A 22,697-nucleotide genomic window follows, 5' to 3' on the forward strand; every position below is an offset into this window, starting at 1 on the left:
CTGTAAAGCACTGGCCTTGAGCCTAATTTGGTATTTGGGCCCTACATAGCTATCTCTGTCATTTGGGAACTATCTCTTGGAGAATATTAACAACTACGCTCTCTGTTTTTCCTTCTTTGGAATTCAGTTTGTGGACGATATCAGGAATGGTACCACCGCCTTCTTTCTCTATGGGTCAATTACAATAGCTTTTGAGTGTTGTGAACATCCATGGCTAACTAGCATACTCCTATTGCTAGGTCTTCAGAATGTTTTTTTTGTTTTTGTTTGTTTGTTTGTGTGGTGCAATAGCTTAAAGTAACCAAGAAAATAAAACTAACATTCACATTTTAAAGAAAATGTACAGCATTGAAGAGACTTTCAGGGTAGGGCATAGCTGCATTACCTAAGTGTTCCCTAGGCTTCCAACCTTAGATGCTATCACGCTGGGGGAATGCGGTGTGCTGATTCTAAGTGTCCTGGTTTCAGTTAGAACAGAATTAATTTTCTTCCTAGTAGCTGGTGGAATGCTGTGTTTTGGCTTAGGATGAGAAGAGTGCTGATAACACCCCGATGCTTTAATTGTTGTAGAGCAGTGCTTATACCAAGCCAAGGACATCTCAGCCTTTTGCTCTGTCCTGCCAACGGGCAGGCTGGGGGTGCAGTAAGAGCTGGGAGGGGACAGACCCAGGACAGGTGACCCAAACTAGCCAAAGGGGTATTCCATACCATCTGACGTCATGCTAAACAATATATAGGGGTGGCTAGCCGGGGGGAGGGGGCCGGACTGCTCGGGGTTAGGCTGGGCATCGGTCAGCGGGTGGTGAGCATTTGCATTGTGCATCACTTGTTTGTACATATTATTATTACTTTCCTATTATCACCATTGTATTATTATTGTTGTTATTATTATTTTTTTTGTTATTATTATTTTCCTGTCTTATTAAACTGTCTTTATCTCAACTCACGGGCTTCACTTTCCATTTCTCTCCCCCATCCCAGAGAGGGAGGGGGGAGGGTGAGCGAACGGCTGCGTGGTGTTTAGCTGCCGGCCGGGTTAAACCACGACACTAAGGAACAGTGTGGAGTGTAGAGTGGAGTGGAGACACCATGTCCAGGCTCTGTGACCAGGTGGGGACTCGATTGTTCTTGTGCACACCGAGACCAATAAGCTGAACTTTTTGCTACCCTGAGCCAAGGACCTGTCATGTTTTGACAAATGCTGTACCCTAGTGTACTTTTGCTCATTATAATATCATTATAATACCAAAACACATCTCCATCCCAAAAGCTACCCACCTCCAAGGTGTGACCACCCCTCACTGAGCATGCACTCTGAATTTCTCAGAGCCTATACCTTTAAATGGAGATGAGAAAACTTGTCATCAATCATAATTAAGATATGCTTGACTAGAGTCACTCAAGCTCCACCTAAAAGATAGAAAATAATATAAATTGGCCTAAGAGAGAGGGGATGTTAGGGAAGGTACCACCGTCAGGGAAGGTACCACCGTCAGGGAAGATACCACCGTCAGGGAAGATACCACCGTCAGGGAAGATACCATCCCGAGGACCTCCTGACTCCTGGGACCAGTCAACGGGCTGAGCCTCTCTTCCTCCCCTCATTGGGACACCTTTGGGTGAGATTTGAACACTTGGTTATACTGTGTGTCTCCGCGGAAACTTAGAAATCTCTATAGAGTCTTTGTGTCCTTTTAACATGTTAATTTCCAGGCTGTGCGCCTGTGTCACTTGTGTATTTCATGCATGCTAGCTTGCTTTTGCAGACAGTAACTATCGCTGCCAATCCAAAGAACCTGTGTACCTGTTGCTGTAATAAATTTATGCCCTTGATTGCATTGTTCTTAGTCGTGACAGTTCTCATTAAACGCGACTAGAGTAACGGTGGTTATATGTCATTGGTGAATCCGTGACCGGGGTAGTTCAGTGCTCTGAATCTGAACAGACCCATAACGGTTAATGCGTTATTGGTAAATCCGACCAGATCCATAACGTTTAATCGGCTACACACCTTAATGCAACAGTTTGTTTGTTTGTTTGTTTTGTTGTCCTTGTTGGTGGTGCTTTTTTTCCCTAAGGTTAAACAGTTAAGAATACCACCCACGAATCCACCCTGAGACAGTGTGGTGGTGGGCAGCAAGGTGTGTGGGAGGATATTGCAAAATGTGTTCATCTGATTCGTGTCAATATGGCCCTAGGCTAGGGCCACATGGTATGATGAATGTGACCTTCTGTCTTACATACCCTTGTATAACCACAAGTCTAAGAAAAACAGAGTGGTTAATGTATACAGCTCTTGTATCTTGCAAAGGAATGTTTTAGCAATTCATGTCAATAGAGAGCTTGAAGGGAAATGTATTTGTAGGCTTTTCCTTGAAGTCTCTGATATCTGGGGGGTTTCAGAATAACTGCTAACTATTATGACTATTGCATGGGACACTATGCAAGTTTCTGATATCTGGCCAGGAGATTAAGGAGACCCGGAGAGCTGAAGAACGACTAAAAGACAAAGCTTGCAGGGGACGCTGCACAAGTCTCTGACATACAGCCAAGATGGACAAAGGAGAAGGACAAGAAAAAAAGCCTGGGAGGAAGACTATGAGCCTTCAGCACAAGAGACCCCCAGAGGGACCACCAGAGACTGATACGCATGCTCCAGTAGGAGGGTTTGGATTCTGGAAACTAATTATAATAACCCTGGTTTTTTTTAGAAGTAGTAATTCTGATAAATTAGTAGGGGGGTTGTTCATTGTCCTTGAGAATTTAAAGAATCTACTGAGGAGATAAGGTTTCACAACTCACGGCATTGTGACATGGGGACAAATGGGGAAGGGGGGTTGGGTAAACATCCTTGTTAAAACAAAGATTCTGTAAGATACCACCCACCCACCGCAAGACATCCTATTTTGCCCCCACCTGAACACAAGCACAATGCATGATCACCAGAGGAAGAATAACGACCCCCAACAACAGACTGTGCAGCCTCAGAACAAGTCTCGACAAGTTGACAAGTCGACAAGTCTCCACAAGTCTCGACAAGCCGGAACTTGAATGCTATAAAACAGAGACACTGGAAAGGGAAGTTGCGTGTCGTGGTGAAGTGGAGACTCCCCAGCCGCCCAGCGCTGTTTTGCTTGTGCCTGCTTACTTAATTGATTAATTAATAAAACACTTTTGATAGACCAGAAAATTTGAGTGGTCTCACTTATAACAGTAATGAATATATATTAGCCTAGGAGCATAAAAATCGGCTGCTTGATGTAACTGGTGTGCGTCTTGTTGGAGCAGAGGCTTCCGGCACACCCAGTGCTGTTTACTTACCTCTGTTCCTTAAATAAATTGTAAACTTTGATGATAGTCCTATTTTGAAGACTGAGCCATTTATTACAAATGGCGGCTCGTCCAGGAGGGCTTTGGTTCCTGAATTCTGATTTGATCTAGGAGGGGCGCCCCACCATTTGGTGGCTCCTGTTCAAGTCAGGTCGGGACTAACGCCATCTTGAACCTGAATAAAGGTAAGCAAAGATTATGATTTTTTTACGAGCTCCCTTGCCGTCTGCAGCACTGTATTTTGCCTGTAATTCTGCGCGCGAAGATCCGAATGAAGACAACGGAGTCGTAAGTGTTTAAGGAGTATACCGTTCAGTTGGGTGGGATTCGGTTGCCCGTGTGTGTAAGAGCGTGACTGAGACAGAACTTAGTTCCAAAGTGAGTGTGGAGGTCTTCTAACCACGGTTCCAATCTCCCGCAAGGGACTTGGCCGACGAAGGACCGAAGCAATTCCTGTAGGATTCATGGGTGGGTGATAGGTCCTAAACCCCCTGCAAGACACTCTTAGTAAGGTAACCAAGGGCTGTGGGAATTGCCATGGTAAAATTCCTAGATGGGTCAGAGAAAATCGAAGACCAGGGACCAGAAGAAAGGGAGCAAATTACCAGACATACCACCAGAAAGTCCATTAGGAATAATGATTAGAAATTGGAGCGATAGGGGCCCCAGAAAATGAAAGAGTAAATTAAAAATGGTCCAGTATTATATGATAGAATGACCAAAAGAACCCTTAAGACTCCATGTATTTTGGCCGATATTTGGGTCCACGGAGAACTGTGTCTGTCAGGCTTTGAACATTCCTGTTAATAGTAGAATACCTGTGGATCCGGAAGAGAGCAAGTATGCTGCACCTGAAACATGGAATTAGAAATTAGAGAGCGATTGATTAAGAATGAATATGTGCTACATTTGCAATGTACTGTGCCTGTGCTGCACTTATACCTCCAGATAACAGGAGCCCCTTGGACCCCGAGAACCAGATCTTTTATAACCAAAGCAAGATGCCATGTTAGGCACACGACATTGGTGGGGCTAACCCCCCACCCTGTGCCGCCCAGAATCCAATAAACATACCTACTTTACAATCTTACTGATTGTGGAGTCATATTTCTGTGAGTCATTTTGCTGAGCCAGGCAGGAGACACTCTGCTCGGCTGCGGAGCGGACGCCTCTAGGTGCACCCTGAGTGTTTTGCTCAGAGGGGACTTCACTCTCAGCCGCTCACCGCAGGAGCAGACAAAGATCTCCTGAAGCTGCAGACAAACGGTATGTTTTCAGCTGCTGGAGGGATACTAACTGGAGTGTTAATAATTGTATGTGTTATTCTTAAATGTCCAGGTATTTTGTGTTGAAAGTATTTGTGTAAGTGTAAGGGTTTGAAACCAAGTGGAATAAGTCACTCCACGAAGAACACAGTCAGAGACAATACTTGTTTGGTTGGTTATCATTCTAAATTATATCCTTGTGGTATGAATGAGATGTGCTAGAGGCCTCTTTGTGTGATTGCATGATCGTGCTGTGTGAGTGAGACGCAGCGTCACTGCGAAGCGAGTGTGGAGTTCCAATCCGTGGTTCCATATTCTCCACGAGGGGAGTGGGCCGAGACGAACGAAGTGTGTGACAGACTGAAAAGAAGGGCTGTTTTATCCAAGTTTTGATTGGTGGTACCTAATATATAGGCCTGGCAGTGTATCTTGTGATCCTTTTTTTACTCTTAAATGCTTTGAGTGTGACAAGAAAAAGGCGGGAGCATTATCTAAGTAACTAGCAGTTGAGAAGTGTTGGTGTATTTGCTGTGGTGTTTGGTCAGTTTCCCAAGTACTGGAGAGGGGGAGGGGGCTGACTGATTATCAAAGCGGTAGAACGGAGAGAGTCGTTTCTTTGGTGGTTCGGGCTTGAGCCCTGGGAATTTGGTAAGAAGGGGGAGAGCGAATTTATTTAGGCCTCAATACCTTTTTAAACCCCCATATTGACGGATACACAGGAGTGATTCCTTGTTTTGTATGGGCTTACTAACAAAGTACATGAGAAAAATTGGCATTTGGCTTGAAATTCGATCCTGTTGAAATGTAAATTTTTGTGGAAAAGGTGTGGCATGTAGTATGTAACAGAGCTGTTGAAGTTGAATGAGCAGGGAAAGAGGACATAGGAATGTTAATAGTTCTGCCTCAACAGGAGGCTGGGATCTCAAAATCACCAGTGTGAGCCCTCTGGGGCAGAGGGACCATGATGGTCCGAGAGTTGTCACGGAAACAGAAAAATAGTTAACCCTTAAAACAACCTGAGTTTATGAGTGAGCTCAGATTGCCAAAGGGACTGCTCAGTAAACTGTTGACGATTGCATTCCCCTGACTGACCCCACACTGAGACTATAGGCACCCCGGAAATAATGAATGGTAAATACCAAAATCTGGTTAAATTGGGAATTGAGAATCTGCTCCAAGAAGGTCCAAAAGAAACCCCTATTGAATTTTTGGACCGACTTTGCAATGGAAAATGCAATGGAAAACTAAACAATATGTAATATATGGAGTGGTAATTCGTGTTGAGAAAATGGTTGATATTAATAAAGAAAGGGGAGATTTGGGAATGTGGCCATGGGGGTTGGAAAGCCCCATGGTTGAGATAACATTAGACTCTTAAGGATGAGGCCATCAGGAATACAAAAGAGTTTAGAGGGAACCAAGAAGGGTGATTCAGGAGACTCCATGCAGTCTCAGGGTTTCTTGTTCTCCAGCTGGTCTCTTGTCTCCAGCCATTAAGGCATGGATGTTTCTGGGTGTTTGCTGTTGTTGTTATATGGAAAGTTGTTTGACCAATGAAAAGTTGTTTTGAAAAGAACTGCTGTGGAGAGAAGGGTATAAGAGGGGAGCCTGCCCTCAAGAAAAAAAAACAAAAAGGCAACACGATGAAGTTATGTCATCAATAAAGAATCAGGAAAAAGGAGTGAAGAGAAACAGGCTGGCAGAACAGAGACCAGGACGGGAACAGGCATATTGATTGCCTCATGAAGATAGGTTCGGCCAAACTTGACCAAATGCTCAGAGAAGCTTGTACAGAAAGTCGCTGGAAATAGGCGCACCGGAGCTGGAAGAAGCTCCAGCTGAGAGAAGCGGACCTGCGCACGCAACTGCCTCTCACTGGTAAGCAGTTGTGCATTATGGGGAATCATACGTCCTTAGAAACAAAGACTGTCCTGGTAACCTTACAGCTCATTCTCCTTATTAACAATCGGACAGTTCATGATCCTGAAACATGGGACCAAATTGAGGTCAGGGTGTGGGAATCTGCAACTAAAAATGACAAGGTTGCAGTGGGATTGCTCAGCACCTGGCGAGCAATCTCTGAGGCCTTAAAGAGCCATGTGGAGCCACAATCACTAACATGTGGCTTGCCAGATAGTGAGGGAGCTGCGGGCTCCTTTACTGATCCGATTGCTATGCCATCAGCCCCTCTGCTGCTACAGCCATTGCAGGCCTTTGCTGTTACGCCCCCTGCTGACCTGAACGTGCCTTTTGACCCAGGCCCTATTGGCCTTGAAAAGGAGATGGATATGCTTTTCTTCGATCCGGGAAGATCGGGATACATAAGGCCTGAAGACCGAGTTGCTTGACAACTTAAAGCAAGACATTGTTCAAAAGTAATTGAAAATGGAGACTGTTGTTTGTAATCAGGAAAATGGAGACTAAGTCATGGAACTTAAAGGATTGATTGTTACCTTTTCTGATTGTACATATGTATAGGAGTACTCAAGTTTAGTAAGTCATGGAATTTAAAGGATTGTTTGTTACCTTTACTGATTGTACGTATGTATAGGCATACTCGGGTTTAGTATGTAAAAGCAATGTTCTATATATTTACAATGTTTGATGTTTGTGTGTGCGTGTTGATGGAGCGTAGACTCCCTGCACATCCAGCGCTGTTTACTTGCCTTTTATAGCTTTTATACATTTATAAATATTCTTTTACAAATATTACTAAATTCAGATTGAGATGAGACTTCATTTATAACACTAGATATGGGATAATCCAGTACATTGATTCTGATCAGGGCACACACTTGACTTCTAAAATAATAAAATTATTATGTCAATCATTAGGTATTCAGTGGGAATACCATACTATGTGGCACCCACAAAGCTCAGGGAAAGTAGAAAGAATGAATCAAACAATAAAACAACAATTGGCTAAATTAATGATCGAGACACAAATGCCCTGAACGAAATAAGCTTACCATTGGCACTTTTAAACATAACAACTAAACCATACAGTGAGACTGGATTATCACCATATGAAATGTTATATGGTATGCCTTATTCTCAAGGGATGCCTCTAGGGAACAATGTAGTTGAGGATCGTAGCATCCAGAAATATATAATTACTATTGGAAGGAGATTACAAGAGCTAAGAGAAATTGGAATGATGGCTCAAACACCACCTTTAGGATTTGCTATTCATAAGATACAACCAGGAGACAAGGTCTTAATAAATAAACTTGGAGGGAAGAATCATTGAATCCTCATTTGGAGGGACTGTACCTTGTTTTACTTACTACTGAAACAGCTGTGAGAACAGCAGAAAGGGGTTGAACCCACGCATCCAGAATAAAAGGACCAGTAACTACTGAAACATGGAGGGTTGAGTCCACTCCTGGGAAACTGAAACTCAAGCTAAGGAAGAACTAATATTCTGGCAACGAGGCTCTGCATGAATTAAGGATGCCAAATAAAGGGGACAAGCCTGAAGGGAGGAAAGGGAGAAGGCAAGACCGGGGCAGGACCCTCCACTGCGGTGTGTATGGTCTACCGAGGGAGGCAACCCCTATGGGTATTGACCACAGAGTGAGAGGGCCTTGACCGGACTTCTCCCACACTAAGGTCAGGTTGTCCCGAGAAAATAACATAAGAACCTCTTTTTTTTTAAACCTATATAAAACTGTGATTAGTTTTCCGGGAGCTGGATCACCCTGACAGGCTGAACGGTAACACAAGCCTGAATCGACCCTGAAAGCGGGCCCAACCCCTTGACTGAAGGCGTTTGCCTATTATGATCCAGATACATGGGCAGAAGACGGATCCTGGGGCTATAGGACCCCAATATATATACTTAATAGAATAATTAGGTTACAAGCTGTAGTAGAAATAGTTATAAATAAAACCAGAGATGCACTTGGATTAATTGCAAAGCAAAATACCAAGATGAGAACTGCTTTGTATCAAAATCGCTTAGCCTTGGATTATTTACTAGCACAAGAAGAAGTCTGTGGAAAATTTAACTTTAGTAATTGCTGTTTAAAGATTGATGATGAGGGTGTTTCTTCCTAGTATCTGGTAGAATGCTATGTTCTGGTTTAGGATGAGAAGAATGCTAATAATATGCTGATATTTTAATTGTTGCAGAGCAGTGCTTACACCAAGCCAAGGACGTTTCAGCTTCTCACTCTGTCCTGCCAGCGGGCAGGCTGGGGGTGCAGCAAGAGCTGGGAGGAGGGCCGGACTGCTCGGGGTTAGGCTGGGCATCGGACAGCAGGTGGTGAGCAATTGCATTGTGCATCACTTGTTTCGTACACATTATTACTAGTAGTACTATTATCATCATTATTGTCATTATTATTGTTATTATTTTTGTCTTTATCTCAACTCACAGGCTTCACTTTCCCATTTCTCTCTCCCATCCCAGAGAAGGAGGGGGGGAGTTGAGTGAGCGGCCGTGTGTTGTTTAGCTGCCTGCTGGGTTAAACCACAACAGAAAGAAAAGCTGTAAATGAACTTGTAAAAGAAATGAAGAAAATTGCACGTGTCCCAGTTCAAACTTGGAATGGAATCGATCTAAGAGGATTATGGAAGGGGGCTTTATGGGTGGTGATTGGTTTGCTAAAATAAGGATGGTTGTATTGGGGATATGTGGAGGATTGTTAATAATTCCATGTTTAATATTACCAGACTAATACACTTGGTTATACAAGGAATGCAAATATCTGCGGTACTTGTTGACCCAGAACCAGGGAAAGAGAAAACCCATTCCCTGATGATAATAAAAACAAATAAAGATCCAGAATTGGTATCAATTGGCATCAATTCGGCAAGTATTAACTTGATTAGAAAGGAAAACACGAATCAATGCCATGAAAAAGGAGATGGGGGATTGTGATATATGTTCATCTGATTCGTGTCAGTATGGAACAATGCTAGGGCCGCATGGTATGATGAATGTGACCTTCTGTCTTACATACCCTTGTATAACCACAAGTCTAAGAAAAACAGAGTGGTTAATGTATATAATTCTTGTATCATAGAATCATAGAATCATAGAATATCCTGAGTTGGAAGGGACCCTTAAGGATCATCAAGTCCAACTCTTGACACCGCACAGGTCTACCCAAAAGTTCAGACCATGTGACTAAGTGCACAGTCCAATCTCTTCTTAAATTCAGACAGGCTCGGTGCAGTGACCACTTCCCTGGGGAGCCTGTTCCAGTGTGCAACCACCCTCTCTGTGAAGAACTTCCTCCTGATGTCAAGCCTAAATTTCCCCTGCCTCAGCTTAACCCCGTTCCCGCGGGTCCTGTCACTGGTGTTAATGGAGAAAAGGTCTCCTGCCTCTCGACACCCCCTTATGAGGAAGTTGTAGACTGCGATGAGGTCTCCCCTCAGCCTCCTCTTCTCCAGGCTGAACAGGCCCAGTGCCCTCAGCCGTTCCTCGTACGTCTTCCCCTCCAGGCCTTTCACCATCTTCGTAGCCCTCCTCTGGACACTCTCCAACAGTTTCATGTCCTTTTTATACTGTGGTGCCCAGAACTGCACACAGTACTCGAGGTGAGGCCGCACCAGCGCAGAGTAGAGCAGGACAATCACCTCCCTTGACCTACTAGCGATGCCGTGCTTGATGTACCCCAGGACACGGTTGGCCCTCCTGGCTGCCAGGGCACACTGCTGGCTCATATTCAACTTGCTGTCTACCACGACCCCCAGATCCCTCTCTTCTAGGCTGCTCTCCAGCGTCTCATCGCCCAGTCTGTACGTGCAGCCAGGGTTTCCCCGTCCCAGGTGCAGGACCCGGCACTTGCTTATTGAACTTCATGCGGTTGGTGATAGCCCAGCTCTCCAACCTATCCAGATCCCTCTGCAAGGCCTTTCCACCCTCATTCGAGTCCACAACTCCTCCAAGTTTGGTGTCATCAGCAAACTTGCTCAAAATACCTTCTATTCCTACATCCAGATTGTTTATAAAAATATAGAAAAGTACCGGCCCTAAAATGGAGCCTCGAGGGACCCCACTGGTGACCGCCCGCCAGCCTGACGCAGCCCCATTCACCATAACCCTTTGGGCCCTGCCCATTAGCCAATCGCTCACCCATCGTATGATGTTTTTATTTAGCTGTATGGTGGACATTTTGTCCAGTAGGATCCTATGGGAAACCGTGCCAAAAGCCTTGCTGAAGTCCAAAAAAATCACATCACCTGGTTTCCCTCGGTCCACCATACGGGTGATCTTATCATAAAAGGAAATCAGGTTAGTTAGGCAGGACCTACCCTTCACAAACCCATGCTGGCTGGGACCAATGACTGCTTTGTCCCCCAGGTGCGCCTCAATAAGTTCAAGAACCATCTTCTCCATGATTTTACCAGGCACTGACGTGAGACTGACAGGCCTGTAATTGCTAGGGTCTTCTTTCTGACCCTTCTTGAAAATCGGCATAACATTTGCCAGCTTCCAGTCTACCGGGACCTCTCCAGATTCTCAGGATCGTTGAAAAATAATTGAGAGGTTCCGCGATGACGTCCGCCAGCTCTTTCAGCACCCGGGGATGAATCCCATCCGGACCCATGGACTTGTAGGGATCCAGGTGGAGTAGCAAATCCCGCACACGTTCAGGGGCGGTTGGGAGTTTGTCATCCCCACCGTCCCGGTCCTCCAGCTCAGGGCACCCTGGGTCCCGAAGCCCATCATCGGCATTGAAGACAGAGGCAAAGAAGGCGTTAAGCGTCTCTGCTTTGCCTATGTCATTGTCTGTGAGGAGACCTTCCCTATCAAGGAGCGGCCCTATGTATTCTTTAGTTCTCCTTTTTCCATTCACATATCTAAAAAAACCCTTTTTATTTTCTCTCACAGACACAGCCAGCTTCAACTCTAGGTGTGCTTTAGCCACACAAATTTTCTCCCTACAAACACGAACAGCATCCCTGTATTCTTTCCATGACACCTGGCCCTCCTTCCAGTAGCGAAACACACTCTGTTTCCGCCTAATCTCCATTAGAATGTTCCTGGTCAGCCACGCCAGCCTCCTGCCGCGCCTGCCTGACTTGCGATATTTAGGAATTGCCTGATCTTGTGCTTCTAGGAGGCATCGCTTAAAGAATGACCAGCACTGGTGGACATCGAGGCCTTCAAGAGCAGTTTCCCAGGGGACCTTGCTGACTAGTTCCCCGAGCAGCCTGAAGTCCGCTTTCCCCATATCTAGGGATGAGGTTTTGGTGGCACTTTTCCTTCTGTCACCGTAAATTTTGAACTCAACCACTTCATGGTCGCTATGACCGAGGCGGCCACCAATCACCACATCTCCCACCAGACCCTCTCTGTTTTCTAGCAACAGGTCTAGGAGGGCACCTTTCCTAGTTGGCTCCGTTAGCACCTGCACCAAGAAGTTATCATCTAGGTGCTTCATGAACCTCCTGGACTTGCTCGTGTCAGCTGTGTGGCACTCCCAGTTAACGTCTGGCAAGTTGAAGTCCCCCATAAGGACAAGGGGAGTTAATCTCGAGGCCTCACTTAGTTCTGTAAAGAATAATTTATCGGTGCTATCGTCCTGGCCAGGCGGTCTGTAATAGACTCCCACAACGACATCCCCTTTATTCGTTCGTCCCTTGATCCTTACCCAGAGGCTCTCAACTTTGCCATCGCCGACCTGAAGTTCCACACAGTCCAGCCCCTGCTTCACATACATCACCACCCCACCACCTCGCCTACCCTGCCTGTCCCTCCTGAAGAGCCTGTAACCATCTATCGCAACACCCCAGTCACAGGACTCATCCCACCAGGTTTCGCTTATGCCGATGATGTCGTAGTTGCGGGACTGGGCCAGGACTTCTAGCTCATCCATTTTATTCCTCATACTGTGTGCGTTCATGTAGAAGCATTTCAGGTGCGTCTCCTTACACTCAGCACCGTGTGGATCTAACCGAAGGACCTCACTGGCACACAGCCCCTCTGATTCTAGCGTACCATCCCTTAGGTCTTCACTGGCGTGCCTGGTTTTAGCCCCTTTCCCCTTCGACTCTAGTTTAAAGCCCTATCTATCAGCCCTGCCAACTCCTTACCAAAGATCCTTACCCCTCTCCGAGAGAGGCGCATCCCATCCGGTGCCATCAGGCCCGGTGTAGCATAGACCTTCCCGTGATCAAAGAACCCAAAGTTCTGCCGGTCACACCAGTCTCGAAGCCACGAGTCTATGTGAACAGCACACCTTTCAGCTTCGATCCCCCCTATTGGAAGGACAGAGGCAAACACAACCTGCGCCCCTGATCCTCTAAGTAGTATCTTGCAAAGGAATGTTTTAGCAATTTCTGTCAATAGAGAGCTTGAAGGGAAATGTATTTGTAGACTTTTCCTTGGAGTCTCTGATATCTGGGGGGGTGTTTCAGAATAACTGCTAAGTATTATGACTATTGCATGGGACACTATGCAAGTCTCTGATATCTGGCCAGGAGATTAAGGAGACGGGGAGAGCTGAAAAACAACTAAAAGACAAAGCTTGCAGGGGATGTTGCACAAGTCTCTGACATACAGCCAAGTTGGACAAAGGAGAAGGACAAGAGGGAGGAAGACTATGAGCCTTCAGCACGAGAGACCCCCAGAGGGACCACCGGAGACTGATACGCATGCTCCAGTGGGAGGGCTTGGATTCCAGAAACTAATTATAATAACCCTGGTTTTTTTAAAAGTAGTAATGAATATGTATCAGCCTAGGAGCATAAAAATCAGCTGCTTGATGTAACTGGTGTGTGTCTTGGTGGAGCAGAGACTCCCGGCACACCCAGCGCTGTTTGCTTACCTCTATTCCTTTAATAAATTGTAAACTTTGATTATAGTCCTATTTTGAAGACTGAGCCATTTATTACACCATCAAGGTAGAGATGCAACATACAGATGGGCTTGTGATAGAGGGGTGGACCTGACCATGGACACTATAGCACAGGTTATTCATGACTGTGAAACGAGTGCTGCAGTCAAGCAAGCCAAGTGGCTGAAATATAAATATGGGGAGGCCTAGCAGATTGATTATATCACACTCTGTCAAAACTGCAATGGCAAGTGCCATGTACAGGCAAGTGCACCTGCCCAATCAGACCTGTTATGTACTGTAGAAAGGGATAAAATCCCTGTAGTACATGTAAAAATCATGTTGGGGAAGACGGTCTGTGCGACTCCTGCCTCAAGCAAAGGTAAACCCATTCATGGGATTGCTTTTGCCCAGCAACCTAGGTGCACTTGGTGCAAAAGAATGCAAAAGAATGGTGAAGTCCAATGTGTACCTCAAGGGGATTTAATGTTGGATGAGAATTCCCAATTATTTGAATTGTATCATGTTAATTACTATATAATAGTGCATGTCATCACTACTGTGATTGCTGTATGTCCTATTAATGGTATCACAATAACAGTCACGCAGATAATGACTAATGAAATTTGATAGAATTGGACAAGCACAGCAATGTGATAGAACTGGAACAGGCTTTAGTGTATGACGATCCAGTATCACACACTATATCTTCAGCCCTGAAAGACTGCTGGGACAGATGGAGACCAAACACAGTCACAGAATAAATAAAATCAGTGGGCATTTTATATACATAAATGAAAATGGTGATTAATTGGAATGTATTGGGAAGTGTGTAACCTGGGCATGACATAAATGGTATGGAATACTGTCCTGGTTTCAGCTGGGATAGAGTTAATTTTCCTTCTAGTAGCTGGTAGGGTGCTGTGTTTTGTATTTAGGATGAGAATAATGTTGATAACACGCTGATGTTTTAGTTGTTGTAGAGCACTGCTTACACCAAGGACTTTTCAGCTTCTCATACTGCCTACTGCCCTGCTAGTGAGGAGTGTGGGGGTGCACAAGGGGATGGGAGGGGACAGAACCAGGACAACTGACCCAAACTGGCCAAAGGGATATTCCATACCATATGATGTCACAATGAGCAATTAATATGGGGTGGCTAGCTGGAGAGGATGGGGACTGCTGCTTGGGGATAGGATGGGCATCTGTCAGAGGGTGGTGAGCAATTGCATTGTGCATCACTTGTTTTGTATACATTATTATTATTTTTATTATTTCTTTTCTTTCCTAATAAACTGTCTATCTCAACATACAAGCTTTTCCTTTATTTTTTTCCAATTCTCTTCCCCATCCCACTTGGGGGGAGAGTGAGCAAACGACTGTGTGCTGATTAGCTCTTGGACCAGTTAAACCTCAACACCACGTTAAAACACCCCAGAGATGGTGACTCCACCACCTCCCTGGGAAACCCCTTATAATGCCTGACTACTCTTTCTGAGAAGAAATGTCTTCTAATTTCCAACCTAAACCTCCCCTGGTGCAACTTGAGGCCAATCCCTCTAGTCCTATCACTAGTTATCTGTGAGAAGAGGCCAACCCCCAGCTCCCCACAACTGCCTTTCAGGTAGTTGTAGAGAGTGATAAGGTCTCCCCCTCAGCCTCCTCTTCTCCAGACTAAACAACCCCAGTTCCCTCAGCTGCTCCTCATAAAACTTGTGTTCCAGGCCCTTCACCAGCTTTGTAGGCCTTCTTTGGACACACTCCTGGGCCTTGATGTCATTCTTGTAGTGAGTGGCCCAAAAGTGAACACAGTACTCGAGGTGTGGCCTCACCAGAGCAGAATACAAGGAGACGATCACCTCCCTGGTCCTGCTGGTTACACTATTCCTGATAGAAGCCAGGATGCCGATGGCCTTCTTGGCCACCTGGGCAAACTGCCAGCTCATGTTCAGACGAGCGTCGACCAACACCCCCGGATCCTTTTCCTCTGTACAGCTTTCTAGCCACTCTGCCCCAAGCCTGTAGCATTGCATGGGGTTGTTGTGACCAAAGTGCCGGACCTGGCACTTAGCCACGTTGACCCTCATCCCATTGGCCTCTGTCCATCGATCCAGCCTGTCCAGGTCCCTCTGCAGGGGCTTCCTGCCCTCTGGCAGATCAACACTTCCCCGCAACTTGGTGTCATCTGCATGCTTACTGAGGGTGCGCTCAATTCCCTCATCCAAATCATCAATAAAGATATTAAAGAGGATGGGCCCCAACACCGACCCCTGGGGAACACCACTCGTGACCGGTCGACAGCTGGATTTAATGCCATTCATCACCACTGTCTGGGCCAGGCCTTCCAGCCAGTTTTTAACCCAGCAAAGAGTGTCCCTGTCCAAGCCATGGGCTTCCAGCTTCTCCAGGAGAATACCATGGGATACCATGTTAAAGCTTTGCTGAAGCAAAAGTAGACTACTTCAACAGTCTCCTTCATCCACCATTACTCCTAATGGTCATAGAAGGATATGGTGTTGGTAAGATCTCCTCTGTAGAGCCACAAATTTACTAGAATTCATGGCTGTGCAGCTTCCATACTGTTTCATGAAGTGTATTCGTTCTGGCCTGAACAATGGAATTGAAGCTCTGACCCAAAAATAGCTGGAATTGGCAAGCTGACAGTACTCGCCTTGTTTCTTTGCAATCCTACTAGCATGGACGTGATGTCATCTACATTTTTGCATTTTTGGAATGGCTGCTGTGTTTCTGTTACCAGTAATGCTGTTGGGCTTGAAACATTTGCAAAGCACTTTGAAGCAGGCATGAGGCATGTTCCTCAGAAATGGGACTTTCAGAGAGTGGTGCCCTGCCATTCCCAAGCCAGGAGCAGCGGGCTTGAAAGTTTTTTGCAACAACATTCCAAGGTGGGCTCGGCCCTCTCTTTATCCATGTCTCATGGCGCAGAAGAACTCACACTCGACTCCTCTTAGCAAACCACAGTGTGAGGGCCCTCCAGGGAGGGCACGGCGCTGCCATGGAGACGGTACCTCAGGGGTTGGGGTGGTGATGAGAGAATCACAGAATCACAGAATCACAGAATTTCTAGGTTGGAAGAGACCTCAAGATCATCGAGTCCAACCTCTGACCTAACACTAACAGTCCCCACTAAACCATATCCCTAAGCTCTACATCTAAACGTCTTTTAAAGACTTCCAGGGATGGTGACTCCACCACTTCCCTGGGCAGCCTGTTCCAATATCTAACAACCCTTTCGGTAAAGAAGTTCTTCCTAAGATCCAACCTAAAACTCCCCTGGCGCAACTTTAGCCCATTCCCCCTCGTCCTGTCACCAGGCACGTGGGAGAACAGACCAACCCCCACCTCGCTACAGCCTCCTTTAAGGTACCTGTAGAGAGCAATAAGGTCGCCCCTGAGCCTCCTCTTCTCCAGGCTGAACAAGCCCAGCTCCTTCAGCCGCTCCTCATAGGACTTGTTCTCCAGGCCCCTCACCAGCTTCGTCACCCTTCTCTGGACCCGCTCAAGCACCTCGATGTCCTTCTTGTAGCGAGGGGCCCAAAACTGAACACAGTACTCAAGGTGCGGCCTCACCAGAGCCGAGTACGGGGGGACGATCACTTCCCTAGCCCTGCTGGCCACACTGTTTCTTATGCAAGCCAGGATGCCGTTGGCCTTCTTGGCCACCTGAGCACGCTGCTGGCTCATATTCAGCCGACTATCAACCATCACTCCCAGGTCCTTCTCTGCCTGGCAGCTTTCCAACCACTCATCTCCCAGTCTGTAGCTCTGCTTGGGGTTGTTGCGCCCCAGGTGCAGGACCCGGCACTTGGCCTTGTTAAACTTCATGCAGTTGACCTCAGCCCATCAGTCCAGCCTATCCAGATCCTCCTGCAGAGCCTTCCTACCCTCGAGCAGATCGACACACGCACCTAACTTGGTGTCATCTGCAAACTTACTGAGGGTGCACTCAATGCCCTCATCCAGATTGTAATATACAATAAATGTTCGTTGTCTTTTGTATTATAAGGAGAAGGAGTCCTGCTTGAAGAAGTGGGGGTAGTAAAGGTCTCCTGCTGAGATAAGAAACTGTAAAATGCCTGAAATTCCTTTACTTAATGTAACAAGATAGGGCCCTTAAACTGGTAAGGGGGAGGGAGTTTCCTCCCCTTCTCCCCCCTTGCATCCTAGTTCCATCTTTCGTTTAATGTCACTGTTGCAAAGCTCCTGTAACCATTCCTGATAAGCTGCTGAACCAGCATGATAATGTTCTGCCTTCCTGCTTCATGCTGGGTCAACATGACCTAGTGAGGAAAGGGAGTCGAGCCACAATGCAGTGGAAGACTATGGCGTTCATCTTCATGACCACCAGAAGGACTGGGACAACCCCCTAGCAACAGTGCGCACAGCTGCAGAACATACCTGGATGTGCTACATAATCCCGGAATTACCAAGATATAAAAAGGGACCCTGGTGTCGTGGTTCCGCTCGAGTGGGCAGCTGAGCTCCACCACAGCCGCTCTCTCACTCCCCCTCCTCAAAGAGGAATGGGGAGAAAATATGTGAAAAGGGCTCAAGGGTTGAGATAAGGACGAGAAAATCATGCAATAATTATTGTAACGGGCAAAACAGACTCAGCATAAGGAGATAGTAAGATTTATTGCCTATTACTAACAAGCGAGAGAAGGAAAAAAAACAAAAGCACCTCCCCCCCATCCACCCTCTTCCACCTCCTCCCCCCAAGCGGCGCAGGGGAACGGGGGAATGGGGGTTATGGTCAGTCTACAGCACTTCTTCTCTGCTGCTCCTTCTCGGTCACTCTCGTCCCCTGTGCTGTGGGGTCCCACCCACGGGATACAGTCCTTGATGAACTGATCCGGTGTGGGCTTCCCACAGGCAGCAGCTCTTCCAGAACTGCTCCAAATATGGGTCTTATCCCTGGAAGTCTTCAAAAAACGTTTAGATGTAGAGCTTAGGGATATGGTTTAGTGGGGACTGTTAGTGTTAGGTTAGAGGTTAGACTCGATGATCTTGAGGTCTCTTCCAACCTAGAAATTCTGTACCACGGGGTCCATCCCTCAGGAGAAAACTGCTCCAACCTGGCTCCCCCACGGGCAGCAGCTCCTGCCAGGTTACCTGCTCCTGCGTGGTCTCCTCTCCACAGGCTACAGGTCCGGCCTGGAATCTGCTCTGGCAGGGGTCTTCCACAGGCGGCAGCCTCCATCGGTGCAGGGCCACTTGCTCCACCGTGGTCTCCTCCACGGGCTGCAGCATGGAACCCTGCTCCACCATGGTACTCCATGGGCTGCAGGGGGACATCCTGCTTCACCATGGTCCTCACCACAGGCCGCAGGGGACTTCTGCTCCGGCGCCTGGAGCACCTCTTCCCCTCCTTCTACACTGACCTTGATGCCGTTCCTCACTCCCTTCACTCTCCCAGCTGCTGTGTAGCGCAGCGTTTTTTTCCTGTCTTAAATATGCTCTCACAGAGGCGCAAAACAACATCGCTTATTGGCTCGGCTCTGGAAAACAATGGGGCCCTTCCCAAACATGGGGCAGCTTCTAGATCTTTCTCATAGAAACCACCCCTATGGCTCCCTGCTACCAAAACCTTGCCACGTAAACCCACTACACCTGGAGGGGGTGAGGTGCGTGCCGTTGGCGGAGCAGATACTCCCCGGCCGCCCAGCGCTGTTTTGCTTGCTGTTTGCTTACTCAATAAATTCTTTTATATGATTAATACAATGCCCTCTAAAAATTAATTAAGGGGCAACTTATAACACAGATCATCGATGAAGATATTAAAGAGGAAACAATCCTGGAGCCACCGGCGCCCGGGGAAAATGCACGAGAGACTGCTGAACGGTGACAAACCCCAAACCCTCCCGCCTACTCTTCCCCCCGTCGTCATTCCTTATTATAGAAGCGCTTCTAGCTGCGTGGAACGCTAACGTCGTCGTCCACGCCCAGGTGACATCAGCGCCAGAAGCAATGAGTGACGTTAGTGCGTACGGAAGCGCGGTGACATGTACTATTTAAAGCTCCCCGGGTGGACGATGGAGGCAGAGAGATGAGGTGCTGTTACGTGTAGCAGCAGGTTGATGGCGTGCAGCCCTCCCCTCCCCGGGCTGTGCACGACGGTTGCGTCTGCCTACTACGAGGGGACGGGCGGGTGGTGGCGGAGGTGTGAGGCGGGGGAAGGGGATGCGAACGGGTAAATTAGCGGCTCGGAGGTGCCGTTGTAGCTGGAAACCATCTGACGCTACGCTAGCTCTGTCTCGCCAGTGGGACTGAGCCTGCGGCCCTGCCGCAGAGGAGTACGGGCTCGACGGCGGCCCCTACTGCTGGCAGTGACCGACACACCGCGCGCCTAGGACAATGCCCGCCCGCTCGCCGCAGAAGGCGTGACGGCGAGGAGCGAATCCGCCGCTGCAGGAAGGAAGAGCGGCGCTCCGCATCTCAGCAGCCGGGGGGAGTTGGGGGGGAAAAGGGGGGGGCGGATCGGGGGAGAGCGGCGCCCCTGTGCCCAGGGGGGACTTGCGGCCACTGTATGCCTCTAGCTGCCGCACGCTGGGAGCCAGATGCCAGCCCCGGTGCCGCGGCTTACTCTGCTTCCTCAGGAAAATGCGTCGATGCCCGCCACGTTGCCGGTGGGAGTGCTAGGGGAAGCGGCGGCGCGGAGCCCTGCGCTCCCTGTCTGCCTCATCCCGCTCCTCTGAGGCGCACGGAGCCCTCGGCGGCCGCTCACCTTCCAGCCAGAAGCGTCGCAGCAGCCGCCAGCCCCTCGAGGAGAAGGCAAGCGTCTCCCCATCTGCCTGCAGGAGGGGATCCGTCTGCCTCCGGAACCGCCGCCACCCGCCCGGGGGCTGGAGCCGACGTCTGTGGGTGCCTGGCGGGGCCCGCGGCTATGAAAGCCCAGCCTGTGGGAGGTGTTCTCTAGGGTGCGAGCGGCCCTGCTCGGCCCGGCAATTGCAAGCCGCCAGCGCGGCCACAGCAGAGCGGCAGGCGAGACGAGGCGCAGCGAGGAGCATCCCGGAGACGCGGCGCCACCGGCCGCCATGGGGTAAGGATCTCGCAGGGGCCGCCGGGCTGGTGCTGGGGTGGGGGGTAGAAGCGTTTGCCCGAGCGAGCTGCTGCTGTTCTAGCGGGTGTTGTTGAATGCGCACGGAGGCGAGTGGTTTTACTGGCGGGGTGCACAAGGAGTAGGAATCCTGCTGCGATAGATGCTGTATATAAACCCGATGAAAGCAAGGCAGTGTGCTCTGTGAGGGGCGCACCGCGATCTGCAGAGGTTTGCTTCCGCCGTAGCCACATAGGATTGCTGGAAGAGCTGCCTGGCTTCCAGATTCCATGAGGACCTTCCCCTGGTCTTTTGGGGATGATCAGTAATGAAAACGACTATTTTAAGCTCAGTGTGACAAGGTGAAACTTCAGAGCAGTGAAGGCTCGTTTTAACTCCTCTGGAGCCTTAAGAGGATATAAAAACACGTGAATTTTTCAATATAGCGAAGAAGGCTCTAAAGAAATCTGCTTTACAGCAGGTCCCATAAATAAATTAGGACATCCATCTGAGATTTTTAGGAAGTTAGAAGGAATAAGATCATTAAAATGAATCTGATTGCATCAATTTAGTAGATGTAAAAGTGGTATAGATACCTGTGAAAGCTGTTCGTGCTTGTATTCTTACTAATTTGTATAGTGAAATAAGAAAATGAATCTTACTACTGTGCTTGCATGATAACCACTGAATGGAATGGAAACATCCATGTTCAAAATCAACAGAAGCCCAGTATGATTTTGCTAACTGCAAGGTAGAGGCAGGCTTCTAATGCATTAACAAGATGCTAGTTTTCTAAGACTTTATTAATAGTTCAGAGTATAAAAGTTATAATTCAAGTCCTTTGCATTTTGCTCTCTCAGGAAATTTAAATGTGAAGTTGGTGTAGTAATATGAAAGTGAAAGTGTTTCTTTCCTCAAACTGTTAAAGACACTTGAAATCTTCCAGTTTATTAATTTCCCTGCTTGTAGGGAGATAACAGCTGTGTTATTGGCTCTGTTCTAGTCACTGGGGCACACTGTACAAGACATGAGAAGGAATGACTTCTTGGGCTAGCTATTATTTTCCCTGTTGTCTTTAGTTCCATCAAAAAGAAAGAAAAAAAAAAAGAATAAACCCAAACTTGCAGCTGTTTACATACTCAAGAAAGTGATAATGCATAAACCTGACAAAAGGCTAAATAATGGTATAATGTTTGGGGATATACTCTTAAAACAGCTAGGCAGATGCAATTATTTAGCTTTTAAAAATTCAAATAAATGAGATGTTTTCTGTTATTTAAAAACAATATTGTGTTTGTAGATATGCCATTTAGGTGTAGCTTATTGCAAATACTGAGAAAGTACAAAATTTATTACTTTTCAACCTTTCTCTGGAATCAAATTGAGCACTTCTGAAGACAAAAACCTGACTTAAACACAAACAAAAAAACCCTCCTCCATTTCATAAACTCAGAACTGCTGGTGTTTCAGTATGGTAGCTTCTTAATGAACATCACAAATCAGTATCTGTAGATGGAGTGAAAATAATTTTTTTATAGTCCTTCAGTATTGTTGTGGTTTAATCCGGCTGGCACCACACAGCTGTTCGCTCAACCTCCCCCCTCCCTGTCTGGGATGGGGGAGAGAAATGGGAAAGTGAAGCCTGTGAGTTGAGATAAAGACAGTTTATTAAGACAGAAAAATAATAATAACAGTAATAATAATGATAATAGTACTACTACTAATAATGCGTACGAAACAAGTGATGCACAATGCAATTGATCATCACACACTGACCGATGCTCAGCTTATCCCAGAGCAGACTGCCCCCCCACCCCAGCTAGCCACCCCTACATATTATTTAGAATGACGTCAGATGGTATGGAATACCCCTTTGGCCAGTTTGGGTCAGCTGTCCTGGGTCTGTCCCCTTCCAGCTCCTGCTGCACCCCTAGTCTGCCCACTGGCAGGACAGAGCGAGGACTTGAAATGTCCTCGGCTTGGTGTAAGCACTGCTCTGCAACAATTAAAACATCAGCATGTTATCAGCACTCTTCTCATCCTAAGCCAAAACATAGCACCCCACCAGTTACTAGGAGGAAAATTAACTCTGTCCTAACTGAAACCAGGACATATAGCTACCTCTTATTCCATACCATTTATGTCATGCTCAGGTTACACTCTTTCCAATACATTCTACTTAACTACCATTTTCATCTAGGGTATACAGCAGTCATGGCAGTGATGACATACAGTATTATATAATAATTA

The 22,697-nt window shown here is 47.2% G+C and overlaps 1 protein-coding gene and 2 long non-coding RNA genes across 4 annotated transcripts in view; 2 read left to right on the forward strand and 1 right to left on the reverse strand.

Moving 5' to 3' along the window:
- The window catches only part of LOC137847051 (uncharacterized), a 750,318-nt gene that overhangs the window by 42,609 nt on the left and 685,012 nt on the right, over nucleotides 1-22,697 (forward strand). The gene's annotated exons all lie outside the window — the stretch shown is intronic.
- The window catches only part of LOC137847055 (uncharacterized), a 310,848-nt gene that overhangs the window by 6,202 nt on the left and 281,949 nt on the right, over nucleotides 1-22,697 (reverse strand). The gene's annotated exons all lie outside the window — the stretch shown is intronic.
- LOC137847024 (homer protein homolog 1-like) overlaps nucleotides 19,900-22,697 on the forward strand; it is a 242,478-nt gene continuing 239,680 nt past the window's right edge. For both annotated transcript variants that reach the window (XM_068665272.1, XM_068665273.1), the window contains exon 1: nucleotides 19,900-20,450. In XM_068665272.1, the coding sequence (XP_068521373.1) occupies nucleotides 20,446-20,450 (5 nt within the window). In that variant the 5' untranslated portion in view covers nucleotides 19,900-20,445. The remainder of the gene's footprint in view (nucleotides 20,451-22,697) is intronic.

Source organism: Anas acuta, chromosome W (genome assembly GCF_963932015.1).
Source record: "Anas acuta chromosome W, bAnaAcu1.1, whole genome shotgun sequence".
NCBI lineage: Eukaryota > Metazoa > Chordata > Aves > Anseriformes > Anatidae > Anas > Anas acuta.